General features: G+C 40.1%; 2 protein-coding genes across 2 annotated transcripts; both read left to right on the top strand.

Annotated features, from left to right (window-relative positions):
* Positions 1–6: 6 nt before the first annotated feature.
* On the top strand, positions 7–4,419 carry LOC110157626 (C-terminal-binding protein 1-like). Its single transcript, XM_055159370.1, has 6 exons — positions 7–199; positions 277–491; positions 582–712; positions 782–909; positions 1,098–1,215; positions 1,293–4,419. Exons 1-6 carry the CDS (start codon positions 88–90, stop codon positions 1,474–1,476), a joined length of 888 nt encoding a protein of 295 aa, XP_055015345.1. The 5' UTR covers positions 7–87; the 3' UTR covers positions 1,477–4,419.
* Positions 4,420–11,561: 7,142 nt separating this feature from the next.
* On the top strand, positions 11,562–21,991 carry spon2a (spondin 2a, extracellular matrix protein). Its single transcript, XM_020922008.2, has 6 exons — positions 11,562–11,639; positions 15,287–15,518; positions 17,343–17,563; positions 20,311–20,502; positions 20,892–21,063; positions 21,134–21,991. The coding sequence occupies exons 2-6, from the start codon at positions 15,287–15,289 to the stop codon at positions 21,319–21,321; spliced, it is 1,005 nt and encodes a 334-aa protein (XP_020777667.1). The 5' UTR covers positions 11,562–11,639; the 3' UTR covers positions 21,322–21,991.
* The last annotated feature ends 772 nt before the right edge of the window (positions 21,992–22,763 follow it).

Raw genomic sequence — 22,763 nt, 5'->3', positions numbered from 1 at the left:
GTTTGTAACGTCCCAGCGTCATCAGTGGAAGAGACGGCAGATACTTCGTTATGTCTGATCCTGAACTTATACAGACGAGTCACATGGATGCACCAGGCGCTGAGGGAGGGCACACGGGCCTCCAGCGTGGAGCAGATCCGGGAGGTGGCAGGGGGCGCTGCTCGCATCCGGGGAGAGACTCTTGGTATTATCGGTTTAGGTGAGGTTTTGTACACTAAAGTTGTACTCTCTTAGTGATGTACAGACTTTGACTTCATTCTCACCTTTGTGCCACAGGGCGAGTTGGTCAGGCTGTGGCTCTTCGCGCCAAGGCATTTGGTTTCGGTGTGATCTTTTATGACCCCTATCTGCCTGATGGTGTGGAGCGCTCCCTGGGACTGCAGCGCATGGCCACCCTTCAAGACCTGCTCATACACTCAGACTGTGTGTCTCTGCACTGCAGCCTAAATGAGCACAACCACCATCTTATTAATGACTTCACCATCAAACAGGTATGTTTCCATATTTCTTCATAATGCATATCATGTAGTATTATTTAGCATGTATGATGCTAAAGCTAAACTGTGTTTGAATTGTCACAGATGCGCCAGGGGGCCTTTCTGGTGAACACGTCGAGAGGGGGTCTGGTGGATGAGAAGGCGCTGGCTCAGGCGCTGAAAGAAGGCCGGATACGAGGGGCTGCGCTGGACGTCCATGAGACGGAACCCTTCAGGTGCCAATCAGCACAGAAATCTGAGTGTGAACCCACTATAGTTTTATCTAATAACATTTGTCATTCCAGTTTTTCCACAGGCCCTCTGAAAGATGCCCCCAATCTAATCTGTACCCCGCACACATCCTGGTACAGCGAGCAGGCTTCAGTCGAGGCCCGGGAAGAAGCAGCTAGAGAAGTCCGACGTGCCATCACCGGTGAGTCCAGCTTTCATTGTGTGGGCGAAGGCTCGGAGGTGTGTATACTAGTGTTTATGAAGTAGAAACAAATACAAATACTTTAATAAAAATTACAGTAACTGTAGTCTTTGTTGTTAATGGGAAAGTCTTTGGGGTAGTCATTTTTAGACTTACACATTTTCTGATGAGAACCTTGTGTGCTGCAGGCCGCATCCCTGACAGTCTAAAGAACTGTGTGAACAAAGAATATCTGCTGGCCGCCTCTCAGTGGCCCAGCATGGAGGCCGCCACGGTTCATCCTGAGCTCAATGGAGCATCGTACAGGTGAGAAAAACAAGGAAGCAACATTACAGTGTGCTCTCAATTGGCTAGAAATAATGGTTCTTTGGCATGTGTGTTAGATTTCCTCCAGGCCTGATCAATGTGGCAGCAGCAGGGGGTCTCCCAGGAGCAGGAGCAGGGGTGGACAGCCTGGTTTCAGGGATGGCACACGGCATCACCCCTGTGACCCACCCTCCTCATGCCCCATCTCCGGGACAACCCACCAAGGCCGAAGCCGACAGAGACATCCCCTCCGACCAATAGCCCCCTCCGCCAGCGCCAGCACATTCCTCTGCTCCGGAAACCCCTCCCCTCCACACATCGACGGCACCAGTCCGACCTGACTACACTGTATCTCACACCTCGAGCCCTGGAGTGACCTGTCCTCTACCGCCCATCTCACCCCCATGTCACCCCCACCTCCCCTGACCCCCAACACAACCCCACCACCACCCCACAATGTCAGCAATAACTGTTCTCAAGGATTCGGTGATAGGACTGGTTCATTTTCTTATTGGCTGTTGTTTTAATGGAAATCTATTGTGGTTCTAGTTGTTAATGTTTGTTTATTTTGGAAAAAGAGAAAGCATTTCGAATTTGGCTTTGTACCTCTATTTGTCCTAATTCAGACCAGTTGAGGTTAAAGGTCCTGTTGTTTCTACATATAACTGCTCCTGTTACTGCTTTATACTTATTATTTTCTTGAAACCCTTTTCATAGGGAGATTTGCGCTAAAGTTCATCAGAAAGTCATTATAGATTCGATTTCCGACATTACCACCAAGCAGCATTTTGGCCCTCCCATTTCTTTGGCGCTCCCTGGCACTGTCTTAAGCTCAAAGGACACAGATTACTATTATTAAGTATGTATCCTCATTTCCTAACAAAGCTCTTAACCTTTTAATACCTCCTAGGGTTGTCATCCCTGTTAAGGCCCACTTTGTTTTTGCCCTTTCAAATTGCAGTGGCGCATAGAACTGAGTGAATATTGTGCCCACCCAAATGCAGATTTTCTGTATAGCTGAAATCATTGGGTCTTCACCAGCAGAGGGCACTGTCTGACTTTGTTGTTCAGACGGTTGGCTTCAGTGCAGGACCAGAACCGGTGACCAGGGATCGAACCATTGCCTTTTATGTTTTAAAGATCTCACCACACCCCCCATCTCCACTCCTCCCCTCAGCCTCCCACACCAGCATGCATCCGCCATCTTCCCCCGTGTGAGTGATAGGACTACATTTGTGCATGCTGGCTTCTCATTGACAAAGGTTGTGTATGTGTGTGCGTGTGCAATTCTGTGTGCACGTTTTTGTTCCCTTAAAACCCTTTCAAGGATGACGAGCCGTTGTCTTTCCAAAGGATGTCCCTAGGAGTAACTGTTTTTAACGCTGTTGCCCTGGTGTGAAGGGAACACCTTTCTAGTACCTCAGTAACAGATATTGAATGTACCGTGCATACCCTTTTATTTTTTGTACAGATTTTCTAGATGACTTCTTTAATAATAGTCTTTACCAGAAGGGTTGTGAACTTGTAGCAGTAACGATTCATGAGAAAATAAAGCATCATCATCGCCATCGCCCCATTAAAATGAATTGACAGAATATTTCTAGGTTCACTCTAGGTCACTGAAAAAACTCAGGCTTCAAAACCAATGTGTATCTTCTTGCCTTTTTACCCTTTTTTATTTGTCATTGTGGAAAGTTTTTTAGCACAGCGCTTAAAAACCCCCTTCTGACTGTAGTAGGTGTCTCTCCATCTTACTGAATTGAGAAAAGCAAAGATCTGCTAGTCTTGTTTTACTAGAACCGTAGTTATAGATCTGTTTTTTATATTTAGCCCCCTTTCATTGTCAAGCTGCTCTAACTATAGTGCATGTGAGGTAATTCTTTAGAGGAAAAAAACGCTATTGGCTTAAACATGTCGTCATCTTGCTGTTTTCCTCTTCCCCGTTTTACCCCTGATCCATTTTGTGGTGGTCAGTTTCCAGTGATGTACAGTTTTCTCCTCAGAGTCTATGGGAGGCGCGGAGCATGTCTGCGTCCTCTGTCATGTGATGAGTATATATTTTTAAAAAGTACCCCCATAGTTCAAGATTATGCTCATAAATAGTTATCTTAAATTTTTGCTGTTGACGCGGATGACTTATATTTTTCAGTTCAGCAGTGCACTGTTAAAGAATCCATTTGTTTTATTGTTATTTTATTGATATGCTTGTCTGTGTTCTACATGTTGTACTGACACATTTCGGCGCGATTACCCCCCATTTCCCCTTTGATATTTTTAAAAATCTCATCCCTTCCAATATTGTCTATCGTGGGCCTTACTTTGTCTTTCCCTTAAAGTAGCTGTTTTAAAGTTGCCATGGAACCACTCACTGCCTTAATACAGTTGACCACAGTAAGACAAGTTGGAAAAAAGTCGGGCCAGGATCATATCGCCTCCCAAATAATATCCCTAAATATTGTGCACCTTTTTAGTTTCCAACCATTTGACCTTATTTAAATGTTGAGTGATACATTTGTTTTGCCCTGGCAGTGTGTGTATATGTGCAAGCTCACAGATAAAGCACAGTACGAATGGTTACAAAGCCACAGTCCATATTTCACTCTGGTGTGAAAATCCCCCCCTCGGCCAACGACTCTGCCACTGTTAAAGCTCCTTACACAGCTGCTGGTGGAGAGAGAGAGAGAGGGGAGGAGGGGGGACGGCAATGCAACACTGGTGAGGTCTGTCAAATATAACAGAAGAAATTTGGTGTGAACCGGTCACTATTTCTCAGGGTCAAATGCACACATATCCTCCAGCAGTCCAGCCCTCGGTCCCATGGCCCCCGCCCCCTATAGCTGCCCCCCCAATTCTCCTAGACCCCTTTTTGCTTTTCTTTTGGCACTGACATCTAACTATCTAACCAACGGATGAATGAACGTCTGAATGTGAACCGTGCGTGATGTTAAAATTGGGAAATGTATTTTTACAACATGTGAACATGTTTTTTCACTCACTCTCATTGTGAATTGATTTTTTTTTCTTTCACCAGACTGCAAAAACAAAATTTCAAAAAATGACAAAAAAAAAAAAAAAACTCCTGTAACTAGGCTCTTAAGCTTTATTTTGTTTTGTTTACTTTTTTATTAGAAACAATCATGTTTGTGATGGTAACTTCCGATGGTAAACTCCACACCGTATTTTAATAAAATGTTAAAAAATAAACAGGTATTCTGCCCTTTCTTTACTACAATTTGGAACAATTACACTTAATTTTAACATAATTTATTTTGTCTTTTTTTATTAACATAAAAATTGTAAGTGGATTATGTAAGGATTAAGCAACGAGGAGCCACGCATTACACTGATAAAATGAAGAAAAACTTCACTGGGGGAGAGGAAAAAAATCTAATGCTTTCTAATCTTGACATTCCAAATATTTCTTCTAAAATAGTCTCCCTGAAGCAACTAAAAATGAAATTATCTAACAGAGTTGCCTCAAACTGGTCTTTGTTATGAGTTTATAGGCAAATAAGTCTTGTTTTTTTTCTGGTAACCTTTTATTTGTAAAACATCTTTCTGAATGTACTTCTGACTGCCATGATGCCTGGGGGCTTGGAGACAGAATGCTTCATGAACAGTTGGACAAAAGAGTAATTAAGAATACAAACCTTCCACCATAAACCGATTTTTGCTTACCCTTGTTGTGTGATTTTATGCACTCAGTGTTACTCAGGGCTAGGATGGGTGCAGTTTTATGAGTGGGGTAGATAGGTGGGGCACTGGGGAGGGTGGGTTTTTGTAGTCCCTGGGGACAGATTATCAGCCACAAAATTACAACCACATGTACTTAACTGGGATCCTATGCTTTGAAAGGTGGAGGGACGCAAACTGCAGCACCTATGAATGATGATTATTCAACCATTTTAATAGGCATTTTAACACCTACAGTATACAGAGCTGGGCAGAGGTTTTAGTGAGGTGTGAAAAACGCTGTCAGCATGTGCTTTTATGAATGCAAATAAGTCTATAGATTTTTTATATTATTTTTGGTTTGTTTTCTTGTGAATTTAGAAGAACTGGTCATTAATGGTCCAAATACACAATGAGAATGTTGCATGAATCCAAAATGCACCAATGCCAGATATCAGCACTGAAAAAATTGCTGGCTTCTAAATATTGGTTCAGCTGATGTAATAAGACAATTTACTAACTGTAGTTGGCCCAGAAAGTCTCAATGTTTGACTTTTTATGTATTTAATAGTCAGCTACATAACACATTTAGATCAGTTTAGTCTTACTTTTGTTTTAAAGAAATAAAATGCTGTTTTCAGCCTCTGGACTAATCTGTTGATATCAATAGAAAAAGCTAGATAGGTGCATCTCTAAATCCAGATAAACAATAATTCACTAACTGTGGGGGAAAAAAAATGTTGTCCAACAAAATTAATCAAGTTTTTAGTATCACTACAGATTAAATATTTTATTGTTCCTGTCATAGAAAACTAAAAATTACTTTAGAGCAACAAACACTGTACAGTTTTGATGTAAAGTACATTACAAAGATGCTCCTATAGACATATTGTAGCTGTAGTTATTACCATCAGTCATAAGTTCTTGTTTTTCCATCTTAGTCCATATTACATATTAGTCCATCTGTCTTTTTCCATAGCCTTAATAAAAGGATTTTTCACAGTTTCACAGTCCTGTGTAGGGGCCGATCTCCACCAGACCACATTATGCAATCTCTATATGGGATTCATGGTCACTTCCAATACACTCATTGCTTCATTGCTTTTGTGACTCCCACTTGAGACTGGCTGTCAGAGTCCACCTTTACTGGCCACTAGTCCCGCTGCCATGCTGGGAAGACACATTTTATTGTTTGTTTGTGTTGCCCAGAAAAGGAAGAAGGGATAGAGAGGCCTCTGATTTTATCATGTCTGGGAACACACTGGTCAGGGCTATAAAATTAAAGTTCCCCTACTTAGTCAAGAGGGTCTTAAGTAATCACTTCACTGAAAAAAACTTGTAAAAATAGAGCTAATTAATGAAGATTGCTATGTGTTTAAGTTTGAAAGCATGAGTTTAGAATATTATTCTCTGTAGACTGTGCATAATAACTAGTATTCCTTTAATTTTGACCAAAATTCTTTATTTTTTAATTCACAAATAGTTTCATTTTCTAATCTGTATATTGTCTGAGTGTGACAAAAAAGCAGTCTCCATGGTTTACAAAATGTATATGGATGCATAAGGTGTAAAACGTATGTGTAGGGCTGTAGTCAACTAAAGGCATGCCCTGTGCGTCGATTAATTGACTAATACAACTATGTATTAGTAAAGAACCTCTCCATAAATGTGAAGCACATTAGACTATCCAGTCACTCATGCAGCCAACTCACTCCATGCTTTCCCCTTTCTGCTGTTGTATAATCTAAATTAAATTATAAGTTAACTATTAACTATTGACTAACTAGGTTGACCATCAAGCAATTAATCGGCTGAAGACTAAAAAAACTACAGCTCTAGTAGTGAGAGAGAGGAATATTTGTTGTGGCATTATAATGTCCATGTTATTTAGAGACGATCTAGATTTAGTTGTTATTGAAGCTCACAAAAAGCATAACAGATAAAACATGCTAGATTTGTTGACATCTGTTCTAAACTGAAACGTGTAGGATTGCACAATTGTATCTCTTGTATATAAATGAAAATAGAATAAGTAAGTATGCTTATGTTGAGATGTGTAGATAAAACATTAGCCACAGTGTACCGTGGTGTGTGTGTGTTTGTATGTCTTTGCATACCGTGTCATGCGCATACATGATGAATTAGCCTCTGGACGGCTGACCTCCTCCTTTCGCACTGAGCTTGCTGCCAACCTTCAGAGAGCAGAGGATAAATATTTGTCTTTGGTTGTCACTCACAGTGGTGAAAGATGACTCCACTCTCTCTCTGAGGCACACAATAAAGCCATCAATAATTTTCACATCACATTTAAAGGTTCAGTGTGTTTCTATAAGTGCTGCGTTCTCTGATATAATTTTTACAAGGCTGTATTTCAGTGGTAGACACGTCTGTCTAGAGGTGGGCCAAAACAAGGGGGGCCTATTTCCAACAGTCAGCTAGGCCAAGCACCGTTATACACACCAGGTTTTCTCTTGAAAACCTCTTAAAACTGAAAATTTTTAGAACTTGTGGATTGCTTTGACAAGTGTTTCAAGTGTTTTCATCTCTGTTGTGTGTAATAATATTTCTCAAATTCAGACGGGAGGCCAGATTTGGACTCAGGGCTCTGATGTTGCCAACCTCTGCTGTTTCTCAAGGTTGCATATAGGTATGAAAAGGTTTAAAATAGAAAAGGCTGAAAATAGAAAAAAAAAAGCTAATTTCTTGCTTCAAATAAACAAAAAATAGAAATATGGTATTGTGTGCCACTGTGTCGGTAGCTAAGAAATTACTGGGGTCCTTTCCATTTGGCTGGAGTGGTGTTAAACTATGATTATGTAATAATAATTGGCCTAACTTTCACTACATAATCTACTCTCACACACAGAGTAAAGTATCTACCTTCCAATAAAAATCAAAGCAGGTTATGGGGTAAACCTAAAACTACAGTCAGTGTTTTCTTGATTTGCTCCACTCCTGTAATGAGCTGGGAATGTGCACCAGCAGCTCATGTCATCAACATTCCCTGAAGATGTGATGCTAACTGGAAGCACTGCTCTGTCAGAAACTCTGTTACTCAAGTTAAACCTAATCTAAGCTTTAGTTTAACATGATCTGGCCAGAAAGAGCTGACTTGGTTGGAACTACAACAAGTGAGATGATTTGTGAGCTTAAAAAAGACTCACACATAAAATTACAGTCAAAAGCTAGCCAGAATTAGCCAGCAGTTTTTGTTAGTCACTCTCACTTTCTCTTAAAAATCAAACTACACAGCAAGACTATGAATGCTCATATTCATGACAAGCTCCTGAAAAGGTTGCTAAATCAATTTTGTGTGTTTTCCTTGAGTTTTCAGACCATCTTAAAACTTTTTGTTTGTGTTTGCTAATGTGTGCATTGTGTCGCCATGATAACTGATGAAAATTCTGCCAGTAGAGATGAACGTAGGTCTTCATATCTTACCCCCTTCCATGTTATATGATACACTATAGTTGACTAAACGCTTGTCATGATTTGGTCCCATTCTCTTGATTACAGCTCAATATGTCAACAGGACGTTTGACTTAAAAAATGACCTGCTCCAAAATAAAAGAGATATTATGTAACGTGATGTTGTTGAAATGACAGTATTAAACCGTGAATAAAGGCATGGAAAGAAACAATCAAGTTCATCCAGTTGGCTTCCTCCTCAGCGGCTGCGTCTCTATCATTGCCTGTGAAGAGCCAGCCCATCTGTCTTCATGTGTTACTTGTACATGCAGTGTGTGTATGTTGTGATACTGCAGATACTATGGCAGGGGCCCAACCTGCTGTCATTAGCTTAGCCGCACGTATTTGGCGTGTGTGTCCCTGACGTTAGCGTGGCTTTAGCGAGAAGAAAAGTTTAACTGTATCTTAGGTTTGCGTCAGCGATGGGGCGACCTGTTCCCAATGCACTCAGTCCCAAATGTAGCCTACCTAACCACTCTTTGAACAATGAAGGAAATACTCTTACATAAAAATATGTAAATAGATTATAATATATTCATCCTAAGCAAACCTATCACAAGTATTTCTACTCTTTCAACGCACATGTATCCTTACTCCTACTGAAAAGTGAACTATGGAACTTTGCTGATGAAGGACATCTTATCTCCATGGGAAGATTATTACTTTACTTGGGATGTTCCACAGTATGCTATTGAGCTTATCTTGTATTTATTCAATTACAGATACATCTTGTGAAAATGACCTTGAAAAACATGCCTTCCTACTGTGATTGACTTTATTTAGACTTTATACTTCCGATTATTGTAGGCCTAGTTACATTGTCAAAACAAAAAAGGAGGTATCAAAGAAATTGTGGGTCTATCACGATACGTTTCCCATTAAACTTGAGCCTTTGTCATTATTCTGCGATGTTATGTATTACTTCAAGTGCACGCGAGGTAATTAACAATCTGGACACTGAGCTCATTGTCATTAATCAGCGGGGCGCCTGCTTTTCCAGTAACCCTGTTTCAACTTGGACCAAAGAAAAATCCACAACACGAAGGAAGCAGATGTGATTAGGTTAATTTGAAAATCTTTGATATTGAGGAGTAGGTTCAAATCAAAAATGATTTGATTTGAAAGTAGGTCAGTGGAGTGTTTCTCAAACTGTGGTCATTGGTGGTACATGGGCTGCCTCTTGTGATGCAGTTTGATAATTTTTTTAATTTATAGGCAAATCCATAAATGGGCTTGTGATTTTTTGGGTTAATTATTATTTAGAACTTAATTACCCAGGGTTTAGTCTAATTTTAAACCTGGTTTAGGTTTGATATTAGTTTAGACCTGGTGGTACTTGGAAAGCTAAATATTATCTTAGATGGTACTTGGTGTGAAAAGTTTGGAGATCCACTCTTGTACATAGAGTTCTTCATAGACATGACTCAGTTTTTATGACCTAACTCTCCAGATCTGTTCTCCAGGTCACAGGGTTGACTCGAGACCTAACCCGTCAATTCAAAGTGTTCCATTATTCTTTTGTACCTAAGAGCCTGTTTTGGTGCGTCAACAGTGTGAGAAACAAAAAAATAGTTCCAGATACTCAATTATATTGATTCAGCCAGGCTCCTGACACGTTGATAAGTGAATGTCAGTGTAGCTCAAACCTCCCTGGTTGTCCATGTGTGAACCAGGTGTGAGACTGTGGTCACAGTCTGAAGAGAGAGGGGAAAATTTCATTGCAGAGAACAGGGCTAATTCAAATAAATACAATTGCTCTGAGGTGGAAAATCACCATAAACAGAAGTTAATGTTGTTAGATTTGTTTTCTTTTTTAATGTGTTGAATTGGATAAACTCTATCTTAACTACTAAAGCTTTTGGTAATCTTCAATGTGGTTTTCATTTGTTCCAGTTTATTCATAGTCAAGCCTGATGAGAAAAGTGTGCACACCTCTTAAGGTCCTATGCCAAAATGCAGCAACCGGTGTATTTTCCAGAGCCGGGAATCAAAGGTAACACTCTGGTACAGGAGAGGTGAAAGAAGACTCACTTTGAACACATTTGTCTCCAATGTTTCACTCAAAACATTACTAACATGTATTTGCTCTTGTTTGTAACTTGATTTACTTACACTCTTTAGGCACAAAATACATAATCTACTGACATTTCTGAGTTTTTTCTACTGAGAAATACTCAAGAGTTATTTTTCATCAATAACTCATGAGATTATTGGGGATATTTTGAAATATTTTGGCAGTGGGTTCTGTCATAAGCTTCCAAGTATTTTCGACTAAATGTCATTCCCTCATAGTAGTTGCCGTAATATGAAATAGGGATGTGGCAATATAGTCTAGAAAAGGAAATAAAAGCTATCTGCCTGTATTTAAAGGTGCACTGCATTACATTTCTAGTGGAGGGTCAGCCACCTGTTTGTCTCCATGGAAATGCTATTGCTTTGTCTAGAATGCTTTGTCTAGAATGTTCCACAGTATAGATTAAAAATATCTATAACGAAGGAGACAAGCAGGTTACAGCACTACGCTACATTACAATTCAAATCTGTGGAGAGTCACCTCTATTCACAGAAGGAATTATTGTATTTTTGAGCAATAGAAACACCCATAATTAATAAATACTAGATGGATATATTTAATGTCACACCATGGAACATTCCAGGGAAAGCAAGAACATCTCCATGAAGACAAGCAGGTAGCGGACCACCAGACAAGTTGCGCAGTGCACCTTTAATAATAAATAAAAAAATATGTCAAATACACAGTATTAATAACATCTGAAGTACTTTCTTACCAAATATTTAACTCTTGATTATATATAATAATACACAGTGTATAATTATTATAAATTCTTCCTTTGTCTGCAGCTATAAGCCGCAAACTTCAATAAACTGAAACTTTTCCCACTCCGCTCATTTATTCCCCAGCTCTGCTTCAATTTCACTGCTATTAACAACTCTACAGCTTATTAACTAAAACAATAGCTACACAAACACACAAAATGAAGAGTGGCAAATGTGATAGTGAGCCAAAGTGGTGCTGATTACCTTGTCAGCAGTCAGTACAGAGGGAGAGAAAGAAGCCAGTGCTGGACTCCATACAAGGACAGAGGGGTGGAGAGGTGGAGGGGAGGAGGGGTGGAGAGAGTGGGCCGGTAACCCGAGGAGGTGGAGAAAATCCTGAGAAGACAGATAAAGAGTAGAGAGGAGAGAAGGGCAGAGGAGCTGATCAAGGTGGCAGAGACTCAAAACTCAACACCGGAGCAACTGTCAGTGGCCAAATAACAGAGGTAGGGCATATGGACCGTTCATTGACTTCATTCATTCATTCTTTGCACAATGTCTCTAGGTTTATGTTACTATTTCTGCTTTTGAAGACATGCCAGTTTATTTGATTGCACTTATTGGCTTAGATTATTGACACATAGATTCCACACCCCAATTGCAACTTTTTAAGATATTTGTACAGATGACTTGGGACTATTTTACTATTTATTTATACTGCATATGACTAAATCATATAATATATTACATGTAAATGTAGTGAAAATGGCATTTTAGTCTAAGAAAATCTACTGTAAAAATTGAACTGTTTTCAACTGTTACTACTACTACAAAAATTCAACATCTTTTTCCATAGTGAAAAGTTTGCACAAGTGTACCTAATAACTGCCTTAAACTGAAATGCTGTGTTTGCCTATTCAAGGATAATGCAAAGTACTCCCTGTGCAGTTAGCAAGGCTTTAGTTTAAAAGTGTAGACCAATAAACTCACTAATGTTCCTTATATTGGTGCTAGTCTTGCCATCTGCTTGTTAAACTGTGGCTGAGTCGTGCTGCGTTCAGGGTCCCTGCGTGTGTATGAATACTGGTGTGCATTATCTCGGCATGAGTCTGCTCTAATTGCACTGTAAAGGTAACCTGGTAGCACAACATTTGGCCTTTTTCCCCATCTCAAAGTTTAATTTAGCCTATTCTGTGTTATGTTTGTGGTCTCTGGGGTTTTAAAGCCTTTTTTTTTTCAAAGTTATTATCCCTGGTTTTCAGAGCTGGAAGAAGGTCTAGTGTTGACTGATAAAGTTCAATGTGTCAATAGGGGAATGCTGGAAATGCTTCTAGGAGGATTTTACTGCTTGTGTGACAAGTTCAAATGGAGGAGTTGGGAGCCAAAAACGATTATGTGGACAATAATACTCATTTAGACCTGCAGTTGTTAACCTACTTTTGAAATGCCTGCTTTTATTAAAGTTAGACAGTTGTATTTATGTCAAAAAGGCATCTTTGCAGGAGCTTGTGACAATTTTGACCTCCTTTCTTCCTCATAAAACCAAGTGCAGACAGGACAGTAGCACTTAAAATCACAAACTAATGTGAAAACTCCCTGCTCCAGAGGTTGAACTCCTGTTAACCCTACCTTTTCTGCTTGAAAACTGTGTCAAAAGCACCTTATTTAGGAGTGACGTTTACTTGAAGTGTCTGGCCAGTTTGCGCCACCTGTCAACGGGTCAGTCAGTGGGATCAAAGCTGAGGGCCAAGTGTCTTCATAAGAGAGGCATTTTTATAGTTGTCTGTTAAACCCCCACACAATGGTTATTAAGGCTTTTAATGGGGCTAGGGAATTGATAAAACAGCCAGTGACTCAGGGATGTGGTCAGAAAAGTGTCAGAGCTAGAGTTTAGCAGAGATGTTGGCAGCGGTAATCCAATCTGACCTCTGGAAATAGACAGCAACGAGGACAATGTGGTACAAGACATGAATGTTATGTGTGTTGGGAAAATGTGTTAGTCCAGATGCCCAAATTTAACTGTCTACGTAGCACTGCAGCTGCTTTGAGCCTTACTTGCAGCAGTGTGCAAAGGTCTTGGACAATGGAAGGTGTATAAATAAAAACTAAATAAATAAATAAAGCTGCAGTATGAAACATTTCAGGTGGGGGTTCAGCCACCTACTTGCCTCCATGGAGATGTTATTCATTTAGACTTTATTTAGACAAACTTTATTGATCCTCAAGGGGAATTATTTGTACACAGTAGCTCACACATCACAATATAATATAGTATAATATAATAACTGATATAAATGGTAGTAATACAGTAAAAATGTGTCTGGAATGTTCCACAATATAGTAATAGATTTACCTTGCATTCATTCATTGTTTAATTACTAAAAATACCTTGTAAAACATGCATTCTCACTTTGAGTGGGCTTGCCTCTCCACAGATCTGAGCTGTAACTTCTCCTGGTGGTATCGCTTGCTTGTCCTTAAGGAGAAAAAGATAAGTTTAATGCAACATTCTGAAACAATGCAGTTAAAGCACAAACATCTCCATGCAAACAAGCAGGTGACAGACTTTCTACATTATGAAAAAGTTATATAATACACCTGTAAATTAGGACAATGACTTAAAGATTAAACATCTGTATGAATTCCTCTATGCAACACTAAAGATCTCTTTTGTTCAGGATGCACTTTCCATCGAGTAACAAATCGGCAGCATCTTTTTATAATGATATATGTAAGTTTACAGTGGAGGTCCCCTCCCATTTTCAACAATGTCCATAAACTACATTTATCAAGGGTTGGGACTGGCACAAAGACTACACTGTCTTGACTGTAACATTGAGTCATCTTATTCCAGGATTCAAGGCACAGTGGTTACTCACAAATCACAGGGTTTCAGATAATAACATAGATTAGATTCACTGGTACAACTAAGATATAATTCGCAGTAACATAAGTGAGCACGGAGACTCCACTCAGAGAGACAAGACTATATTTAGACATCCATGAAAACCTGATTGTTAACACCCATGGAAAAAAGTAGTTACATTTTGGGTGGATCGATTAAATACACCCACTGCGGAAGTAGATAAGATTTTAAAAACTCCCTAAAGAGCTGTAAAACTGTTGCCAGAATCTTTGCAACGTTTACACCAGGAAATAAAACTGAAGTACATTTTACAGGCCTGAACAATGCTAGTAAAAGTGAAGGAAATTAAAGTCTATTTTCGATTTGCGCGTGCCTTTGTCTTAATGGAGTGTGATTCTGAGTCAGCAGGCGGTGTTGTGGTTGCCGTGTGAGTGGTCAGTCGGTGAGGTCAGAGCAGGAGAGTGACAGCTCTTTGAAACATGTCATCCATATCGTTTTATTTTAGAGCCCTACTTCGGCAGACATTACTATGGCAGCTATGAATGCGTGCTGCAGGTTGGCTCTGCACCAACACACCAGGATGGGACCAGCAGTGTTTATATAATGAAACACTCAAAAGGTTAGAGAGTTCAGAGGAGCTGTGTATGGATCAAATATAAACATGCATATTTTAGACTAATACTAAAATACTACCTTCTATTGGTACAATATACTTACAAAATACAATATAAGTAATAATAAATGACACCAGGGCAAAACCTGGTGCTACGCCTTCATAAAAACTCTGTACATTTTTAGCAATGTGTAATGGTAAAATCAGGAGAGAGGCACCACGTGGTTAAAAACGGTTTGTGCCGAATACAGTTTCAGTACTCAAAATGTTTTATGTTTTAAAATGATAAAAATGTGTTTTTGAGGTTCACAAGACCACTGTGTTTTGCTTTGCTTACGTCCTGTGCAAGGTTAGAACTCATGTATATTTGAAATTGGGTTAGTGGTTCATTGTAGGTCTGTATGAAATATGTTGATGAGAAGCACAAGTTCACACTTTTGCAGACTTATTTGGGTTTTGTCTGGGTTTCCCAATATTCTTTCCATTTTCTCTCATCTGGGCACAGACAGCTTTGAGAGAGTGATGGATGCACATTTCATGGTTTTGTAGAAAGTTCAACAGTAGGAGCTATATTTCATAGAGTGCATACTTGTGTTTTGCCAGGCGCCTGGCAGCAGTAGACTGTGCTTTTGCCCATGGGTTAGAAAACATTTTTTATTCTTCATGTTTTTCAGATGATGTCACTGTACAGGCACCTGAGCTGTGGTTGGATGTGGAGGCTGTTAGTTGTGCTGCTGAAGCTCTCTCTGAGTTTGGCTGGGCCTCTGCCATCTCTGAACGGGACAGAGTGCACAGCCAAGGGTCCTGCATCCTACATCCTGGTCTTTACGGGGCACTGGAGTCCACAGGCCTTCCCCAAGCAATATCCACTGTTCCGCCCCCCTGCTCAATGGTCCAAACTCGTAGGTAAGGGTTGACATTTGAAAACTAATGATACACAGAGGAGCATGAACTACTCAAGTTAAAGTGTTGTTGAATCCAATCATATTACTTGATTAAAGGTGAAAGTAGGTTGTATATTTTTCCTCAAGTAGAAGTAACTAAACTTCCTGCCATTACCATATCCACTACTGCTACCACTACAACTACCAGGGCCATTTATAAAACTTGAGCTATTAACCAGTCACACTGTTTTCTTTATTACTACAACTACCCACTTGGTTAGTTTATTTAGAGAGTCAAATTATACACTTCTGTTCTGGAAATGGTACTGAAAAATGTAAATTAGTAAAAGATACATTCCCTCACTGACATTTTGTCTAAACCCGTGAGACTTCTATTAGAGTTTTCTTTTTCAAACACACTTAATGACTGATGAGTAAAGCAGCAGTAGTGAGACGGCAATCTAAAAGACAGTCTAAATGCTTACAGATGGGCCGTGTCTACTTGCCGTCATATCTTTGAGATTTCTCTGTTACTCCGAATGAGACAGACCGGCCCACGTGTCCACTGGTTTACCACAGTGTTGGCGTATAGCAGCGCAGACAACACTGAGGGGGCTGCAGTTCAGTGGGTGATGAGAGTCTGGGTGTGGTGGATTCAGACCACTCTAAAACCAAGAGAACAGTAAGGCGGCCAGAACCACACGGTATGAAGGGTGAGATGGCAGATGCTTGTAAGTGTGCATATTTGTTTGTATTAGTCTAGTTTTCCAGGGCAAATGGTGCCCAGCCAAAGGATGATGGTCTACTTACTACTTATTTCAGACAGGCACGAGAGATCCTGATGCTGCGCTAATGCCTTAAATGCCCTTGAGAGCCAGACACTGCACCAGAAATGGGATTTGTCGCAAGAAAAGGAAAATATGCCTTATTGGGATGATAGTAAGCAGGTGGAAGACTGGAGGGAACTACTTTGGGCTTGGATGAGATCAGAGTTTTAATGAAGTCTAGCTTGCTAGTGGCTCCCAGGGCCTCTAATGGCCTATAGTGTGGAGCAATGACAGACTCAGAGGGGCGAAAGGGGAGGACAAACCAGAGCTTAAACTCCTTATGAGGGCTTAGAAGTGACGTGTTCTAGAGTTTTTAGGATTTGATGCTTGTGGGAAATTTGTAGAATGGAAAGGCAATTAGGAGCGTAAGTAAAAGCAGAGAGGGACGAAAGCAGATAGTGTGTGAAGTGTGAGGTGTGTGAATACAAGTGTCAGGAGCGTTTAAGGCTGTGGCTGAGCTCAGGAGACTAAGGGAAGGCAGAACTATCACACACATTTTGATCGTGTTTCTGGCTAACCTTTGCGTGCCCTGAAAACCACAGACACGGCCAATGGACTGCGCTACTCACATCCAAACCCTGCGGTACAAACAGTTTGACCTGGATTATGGCCTTGATTCTTAGCAGATTTCATTGATAACCTGAACTAAATATCAAGACATGGGAAAGTGGAGCAGAAGGGCTTTCTGGCTCCAAAAGAAACCAAAGTTTGCAATTGTTTACTCATTTACCTCTTTGTGAATGCTGACTTTGAAATCATAGGCCATCTTCTGGCAGTTTAATTTACGTTGTGGTTTTATCAATGATGAAAAAAGATGTAACTTGAGTGGAAACAATAAAGCCAGAGACATGCAGTGTAATGTCTTCAGGATGACTTTCGTGGAACATGCAGACTGCCACAGATGTACCTACAGACTGTTGAAATGACCTCACCACTGGCCCCACTCTGTGGTCCAGCACTGACAAGTGAGATGAGATCCACATGCCTCAGCTCTCCTCTTTGTTTCTTTGCTCTTTTAGCGGTCAGCCATAATCGGCATTTTCATCTGTGGGAGGAGGGAGGTCTGGCCAGTGAAGGAGTGCAGAACTTTGCTGAAGCTGGGGTGACAGTGGAGATCATGAAGGGGGCCAAAGAGGCCAGAAAGAGACGATCCGTGGCCGCCATGTACCGGACAGCTGGCATCCCCAATGGCATCGGCCACAGCTCCACAGAACTGCTCATACTGCCTCGGACTCCACTGGTACTCACTCTTTCACACAAATAATATTTGTCAAAGCATTCACATGCCCAGACGGCCAACAAACACAATTAGTGTTTTGAGTGAAATCTTTCAGAGCCTCCTTCTGCTGTTCTGCTTCTTCTCTTAACAAACACATCAACACTTCTGTCTACAAGCCAATCAAACAGCGGCCCACACAGCTCCAAACGCCCACAACCCTCCTGTGCAGTCTGCTCTGTATCTGTGCCTGTCTCACTGAACTCTTAGGGGCCCTGCAACATATTAGCAAAGGTTAGAGCTGAGGTAATGCACTGGTCAAGATGCATTTGAGTAAACAAAAGCCATACGCCAGTAGGTACATTAAAAGACTTGCTGTAATCACCTTCTTCTTGGCTAAAGTTACTCCTTTATAGGGCAAGTGCAGTACAGAGATTCTTTCCACGTAACACTTATTTGGTAACCACTAAAAATGTGAGATGCAAAATGGATTTAGAAGTTCCATCATTTCATCTCCACCTGGACTCAAATTCTAGAAAGACACAAACTTTATGTCCCCAAATGGATTACAAAGTGCAAAGTCAGATTCGGGCAGCCAGGCTAAAAGAAGGTCATGGCTAGGGCGGACTGGGTTTTATACAAAAGAGAAATTGACTAACTGACAACAAATGTATGGTTTGTTTTATAAAATATTAGCTAATAATACTGTTCAGTCATAATATAAATAATTCTGATCTTGACAATAAAACAAAATTAGTATTTGGTCACATGTAACCTACATTTGGAACACCCAAACTTGAACTTGAGGGTATAAACACCCTGGGACTGTGGGCATCGCTATCATGGTGAGGAGCTTAAGTGCTTGTCATTAAAGTATGTGATGCCTGTCACTGTATTTATACCGTCTGTTTTTAGATCCACAGAAAAGGCTCAAAATACAATGCCAGGCTTGTGCAGAACGTGACTGACTTAGCAATGAAAGCGTGTTGACAGTTTAATTTGTTATTACTTGTGCACTTGTATGATGTTCCAATGCCAGTTTTATTTTCACTAAAATAAATACATACAATCCCTCCCACAATCCCATCTTGTATAGACAGGAGTCCTCTGTGTTAGCTCGAGTAGAGTTAAAAACAGAAGGACAAATTTCATGCAGTTCTCATGAAGGTGCAGTTGGAGTGGTCTTTTGTATTCATTATTTTTGGCACTAAAGAAAACAGCATCTGGAGATTAGGTTGTCCTTGCGTTGTACCTCGAAAGCATCTATTTCATTGGTCTTTCTGTTTGATTTATGGTGATATACAAAAGTGATGATTGGACAGTTAAATGGCTGTGGAAATTACTTGCCAACATGTTTGCAGCAAGATAGCAAGATGATCCATCCAGATAAATTAGAAGGTAAAAATGTCAGGCTGAGTGACCCAAGTATCAATGAGAATTTGTCCACAAAATCAAAAGTTGGTGGTTTGTTCCTACTGTAGTCATTAGGTCCTTGGGCAAGACACTTCACCCACCTTGACAAACTATCAGTGTAGTTGTGACTGGTAGCAACACTTCTCTCTTTAAAACAGAAAAAAGTAGTATATAAGACCAATTCACAAAGAGGAACTCTTTTGCTTCTTGTTCTTGTTCTTGTTCTTCTTCTTATTATTATTATTATTAACCATAACTAAACTGAGGGAAATTATTTGGATAAAGAAAGAAAGGGACGTGATTGGAACAGGGATGTTAGTGCTTTACGTCACCTTTTTGAAATGGACCCAGTCTGCACTTCCCTGTGGTCCCCTGAGATCATATGTGCTCTACTTTAGAAGTTTTCTCCAACACTCTTTCATCCTTCACGTTTCCTTTGCCGGTCTGGGTCAGTCCAAGTCCTTTCCTTCGTATCCAGACTTTATAGACCCTTCCCCCTGGTCCTAATCCACTACTCTGTTCACTTCAAACATCAGGAGGCAGTAGCTTTTCCAGTGCAGTTTTTAGGGTCCGTGCCATCACTGTGAACCCTGACCCCCAGGCCATTTCCTGCATGAGGTCACCAGATTTCAGGAAGCATACATCACACAGTAGACACGTTCTGCTTCTGGAAACTGTGTGGGTGCATAGACCTGAGCATTAGCAAGCCTCAGGCAAATTACAACATTTGAGGTTTCTGACAATGGTTTTACGCAGATATTAAATGAATAACACAATACTGTTTTACCTATATTTCTCAGGCTTCTATCTCTGCCAATGGCATTGTGTACACATGACATACCTAGGCAGTTACACAAAAAATAACTCCAGTCACAAGGGTCAGAGTAGGGTTCTTTCGTTGATACAAATTGTATTTAGTATTTAAAGGTCTTGATTGAGCAAAAATGAACTCTTGTGAGATTTAAGCCATGCTATAATGTTGTTACCTCATCAGTTACATACCTGGAGTAGTTTTCTGTTTCATTCACACATGTTTAAGTAATCCTTTATTATTAGTCGTCTATATGCCCAAAAGGCTCAGTTCCACCTTGTGATCTCATGTAGTTGTAATTTTCAAGTTAACAGCTATCTTCTATCTTTTTGTTCATTAACAAGTGGGAATTCTAAGGCTGTGTTTTCAATGACAGAAGATCTCTCTACAAGATTTGTATGTTAAACATGTGTGAATGAAACAAAACAAAACTATGTTTTTGATGTAGAAACAACATTATAGCTGATCTGAGAATAGCTTAATATGGGCCCTTTATTGTATTTTTTAATTAATAGGTCAGTTTATGAATTTACCTTTTCTTTGGTAGCTGTCCCTGATGGTGAAGGTGATCCCTAGTCCTGACTGGTTCGTTGGTGTGGACAGCCTGAACCTCTGTGATGGAAGCCAATGGAAAGAAGAGATGACCTTTGACCTTCAGCCATATGATGCGGGGACAGACAGCGGCTTTACTTTCTCCTCTCCAAACTTCCCAACCAATCCCCCTGAAAACATCACCAGAGTATGTCCACTATTGTCTCCTAAAGAGTGATTATTTAGAATTAACTATTCACCCAACACTTACAGTCATTTCACAGTCAGACAGTACTATGCACAGCCCACATTGTCTTCTTTATTTAGGTCAATGCAATGTGGGATATCATTCTTACCTGTCTCCACTCTGAAGACCAAAAAGGCTTTCTCTTACATAATAATCTATCTTTGGTTTAGTTTATATTTTAACCTATTGCAAAAGTTCTGGGTTTTGTCCGTCATTGGTATAACAGTGTGATGGATGACTGTCAGAGAGGCCAAAGTCAAAGAATGGCAACCACGCCTTTGCTCCATGAGCAACTGCTGTAACAACAAAGATGAATATGACTAATTATTTCTGTCTCTGTGTTCTTGTAGATAACATCACAAATGCCAAACCATCCTGCAAACTCCTTCTACTACCCCCGCCTTAAGGACCTCCCACCAATTGCAAGCATTAAGCTCACACGGCAAAGAAGACTTCCCAACCGTCAGAGTGTAATGTCCAATCATATTCTGCCAAATTCCATCATTCCTCAGCGGTTTTCAGGTAAGTTCTGACACACTGGTTTATTTAACTGTATTTTCACGGTATTTTAATATAGTCTTATCTGTTATAGCTACTCCTCTAGACTGTGAAGTGTCCATGTGGTCGTCTTGGGGTTTGTGTTTGGGACCCTGCTCCAAAGGGGGTATACGTCACCGCACTCGCTACATCTTGCTGCCCCCAGCCAACGCAGGAGATCCCTGTCCAGAGCTGGAGGAGCAAGCTGAATGTGTACCGCACAGCTGTCTAAAGCGCCCTTAATCACTATGAGCCCATATGCTGCCAGTGTCCAACACTGGGACAATAACTGTAGCTAAAGACATGCTAAGTGTGTCTAATGCCACCAATGCTCAGTAAAACAAAAGGGGTTATAAGCAATTTTGACATTCAAAATTCAACTCCAGTCAAACTGCAGCAGAAATTTAGTAAATACGAAGGTTGAGTTGATTTGAGTATAATGACCTATATGACTCCCACAGAACCTGGATAGTCTGTAGTCTGTCCAGTCACACTTGTCCCTACATTTAGTAATTGTTTTACTTACCATTTTCCCCACTGGCACAGCAGGCAGGCCTGAATGACACACCTTTGGGTTTCTGTAAAAGACAATTTTAAAATTTTGAAGTACAAGTATTTCAGCTTTTTTTTTTTTTTAATAGCCAAGGCCTAATGCTACAGCACATTCACACTGGTCTCTATACAAAGGTCCTTGCACATACTGCATAGCTGTACAAGCACTGGGGCATTCACTCACATACAGGACGTAACCTATAGCCTACATGCTTGGCACATGCACTGCCTTCAAAATAACCTTGCATCCCAATTTATTAATGCCATTTTCCACAATTAAGCATTAAAGGCTTACTTGAAATGTAAAAGTAATGCAAAGGAGCTGGCCTACTCTTGTAACAAGATACAGTTTTTATAAAAATGAATTTGAATTTGTTTTTTTTCTGATGTTTTGATAAATGGTTTTGTACATATTGTAAATCTTTCTTGTATTTCTGACAATAAAGATTGAAGTTTGTTTTATAAAAAAATAAAGAATAGTCTGTTTTAAATAATACACACTACACCAAAGCATAAAACAAAAAGGATATTTTTTCTCCCTTACCTTTTTATGATAATAGAAAAGCAAAGTGTTGGTTGAGTAGGTCGCTGTTGCAGTATTGATAGAGGTGTAGTGCCACAAGCCTCCTGTTTACACAGCCTACTGTTTACTTTTATTAACGGGCCCTTTACTTGAGGCAGCTGCTTATGCTTTCAGGTGAGAGTAGCACTAGTGCCACCTGCTGGACACAACAGGTTTTACCAGTGTACTGGACACATGCAGATGCTGCTATACGTAACAAAACACATTCAGTGTAAACATACACCTTATTATTTCTTTACTGACATTAATTTGCAATCCTTTATTATTAGTTGCAACTTGCAACAGTTGATTAAAGTGAAACCTAGCAAAATAAGATCCTTCTGTCATCATTTCCATTTTAGCTTTAGTGCCCAAACGATAAATTACTAAAACAATTCCATCATCCCTGAAATGAAACAGCTAAATGTAAGTGACATAAAACTAATAATTATTCCAAAATCTGCACGCGTGTAGTCTGAGTGAAATTAAGAATATTTACTCACGAAACACTCTTGTAAGATGGGATGCATGACACTACTAACCTAATTCTCATAGTGACCAGTAGAGGTCG

This window comes from Boleophthalmus pectinirostris, unplaced genomic scaffold (genome assembly GCF_026225935.1).
Source record: "Boleophthalmus pectinirostris isolate CB_2022bp ecotype Guang Dong unplaced genomic scaffold, ASM2622593v1 HiC_scaffold_23, whole genome shotgun sequence".
Lineage (NCBI taxonomy): Eukaryota > Metazoa > Chordata > Actinopteri > Gobiiformes > Gobiidae > Boleophthalmus > Boleophthalmus pectinirostris.
The sequence above is the reverse complement of the archived record's forward strand: the minus strand, read 5'-3'. Positions and strand labels throughout refer to the sequence as shown.

Excerpts from the sequence above, each read along its gene's own strand:
- LOC110157626 (XM_055159370.1), top strand. The coding sequence starts at position 88 with ATGCACCAGGCGCTGAGGGAGGGCACACGGGCCTCCAGCGTGGAGCAG. Across the intron at positions 200-276 it reads TCTTGGTATTATCGGTTTAG|GGCGAGTTGGTCAGGCTGTG; the intron begins GTGAGGTTTTGT and ends TTTGTGCCACAG. Across the intron at positions 492-581 it reads ATGACTTCACCATCAAACAG|ATGCGCCAGGGGGCCTTTCT; the intron begins GTATGTTTCCAT and ends GAATTGTCACAG.
- spon2a (XM_020922008.2), top strand. The coding sequence starts at position 15,287 with ATGATGTCACTGTACAGGCACCTGAGCTGTGGTTGGATGTGGAGGCTG. Across the intron at positions 17,564-20,310 it reads TACTGCCTCGGACTCCACTG|CTGTCCCTGATGGTGAAGGT; the intron begins GTACTCACTCTT and ends TTTCTTTGGTAG. Across the intron at positions 21,064-21,133 it reads CATTCCTCAGCGGTTTTCAG|CTACTCCTCTAGACTGTGAA; the intron begins GTAAGTTCTGAC and ends TATCTGTTATAG.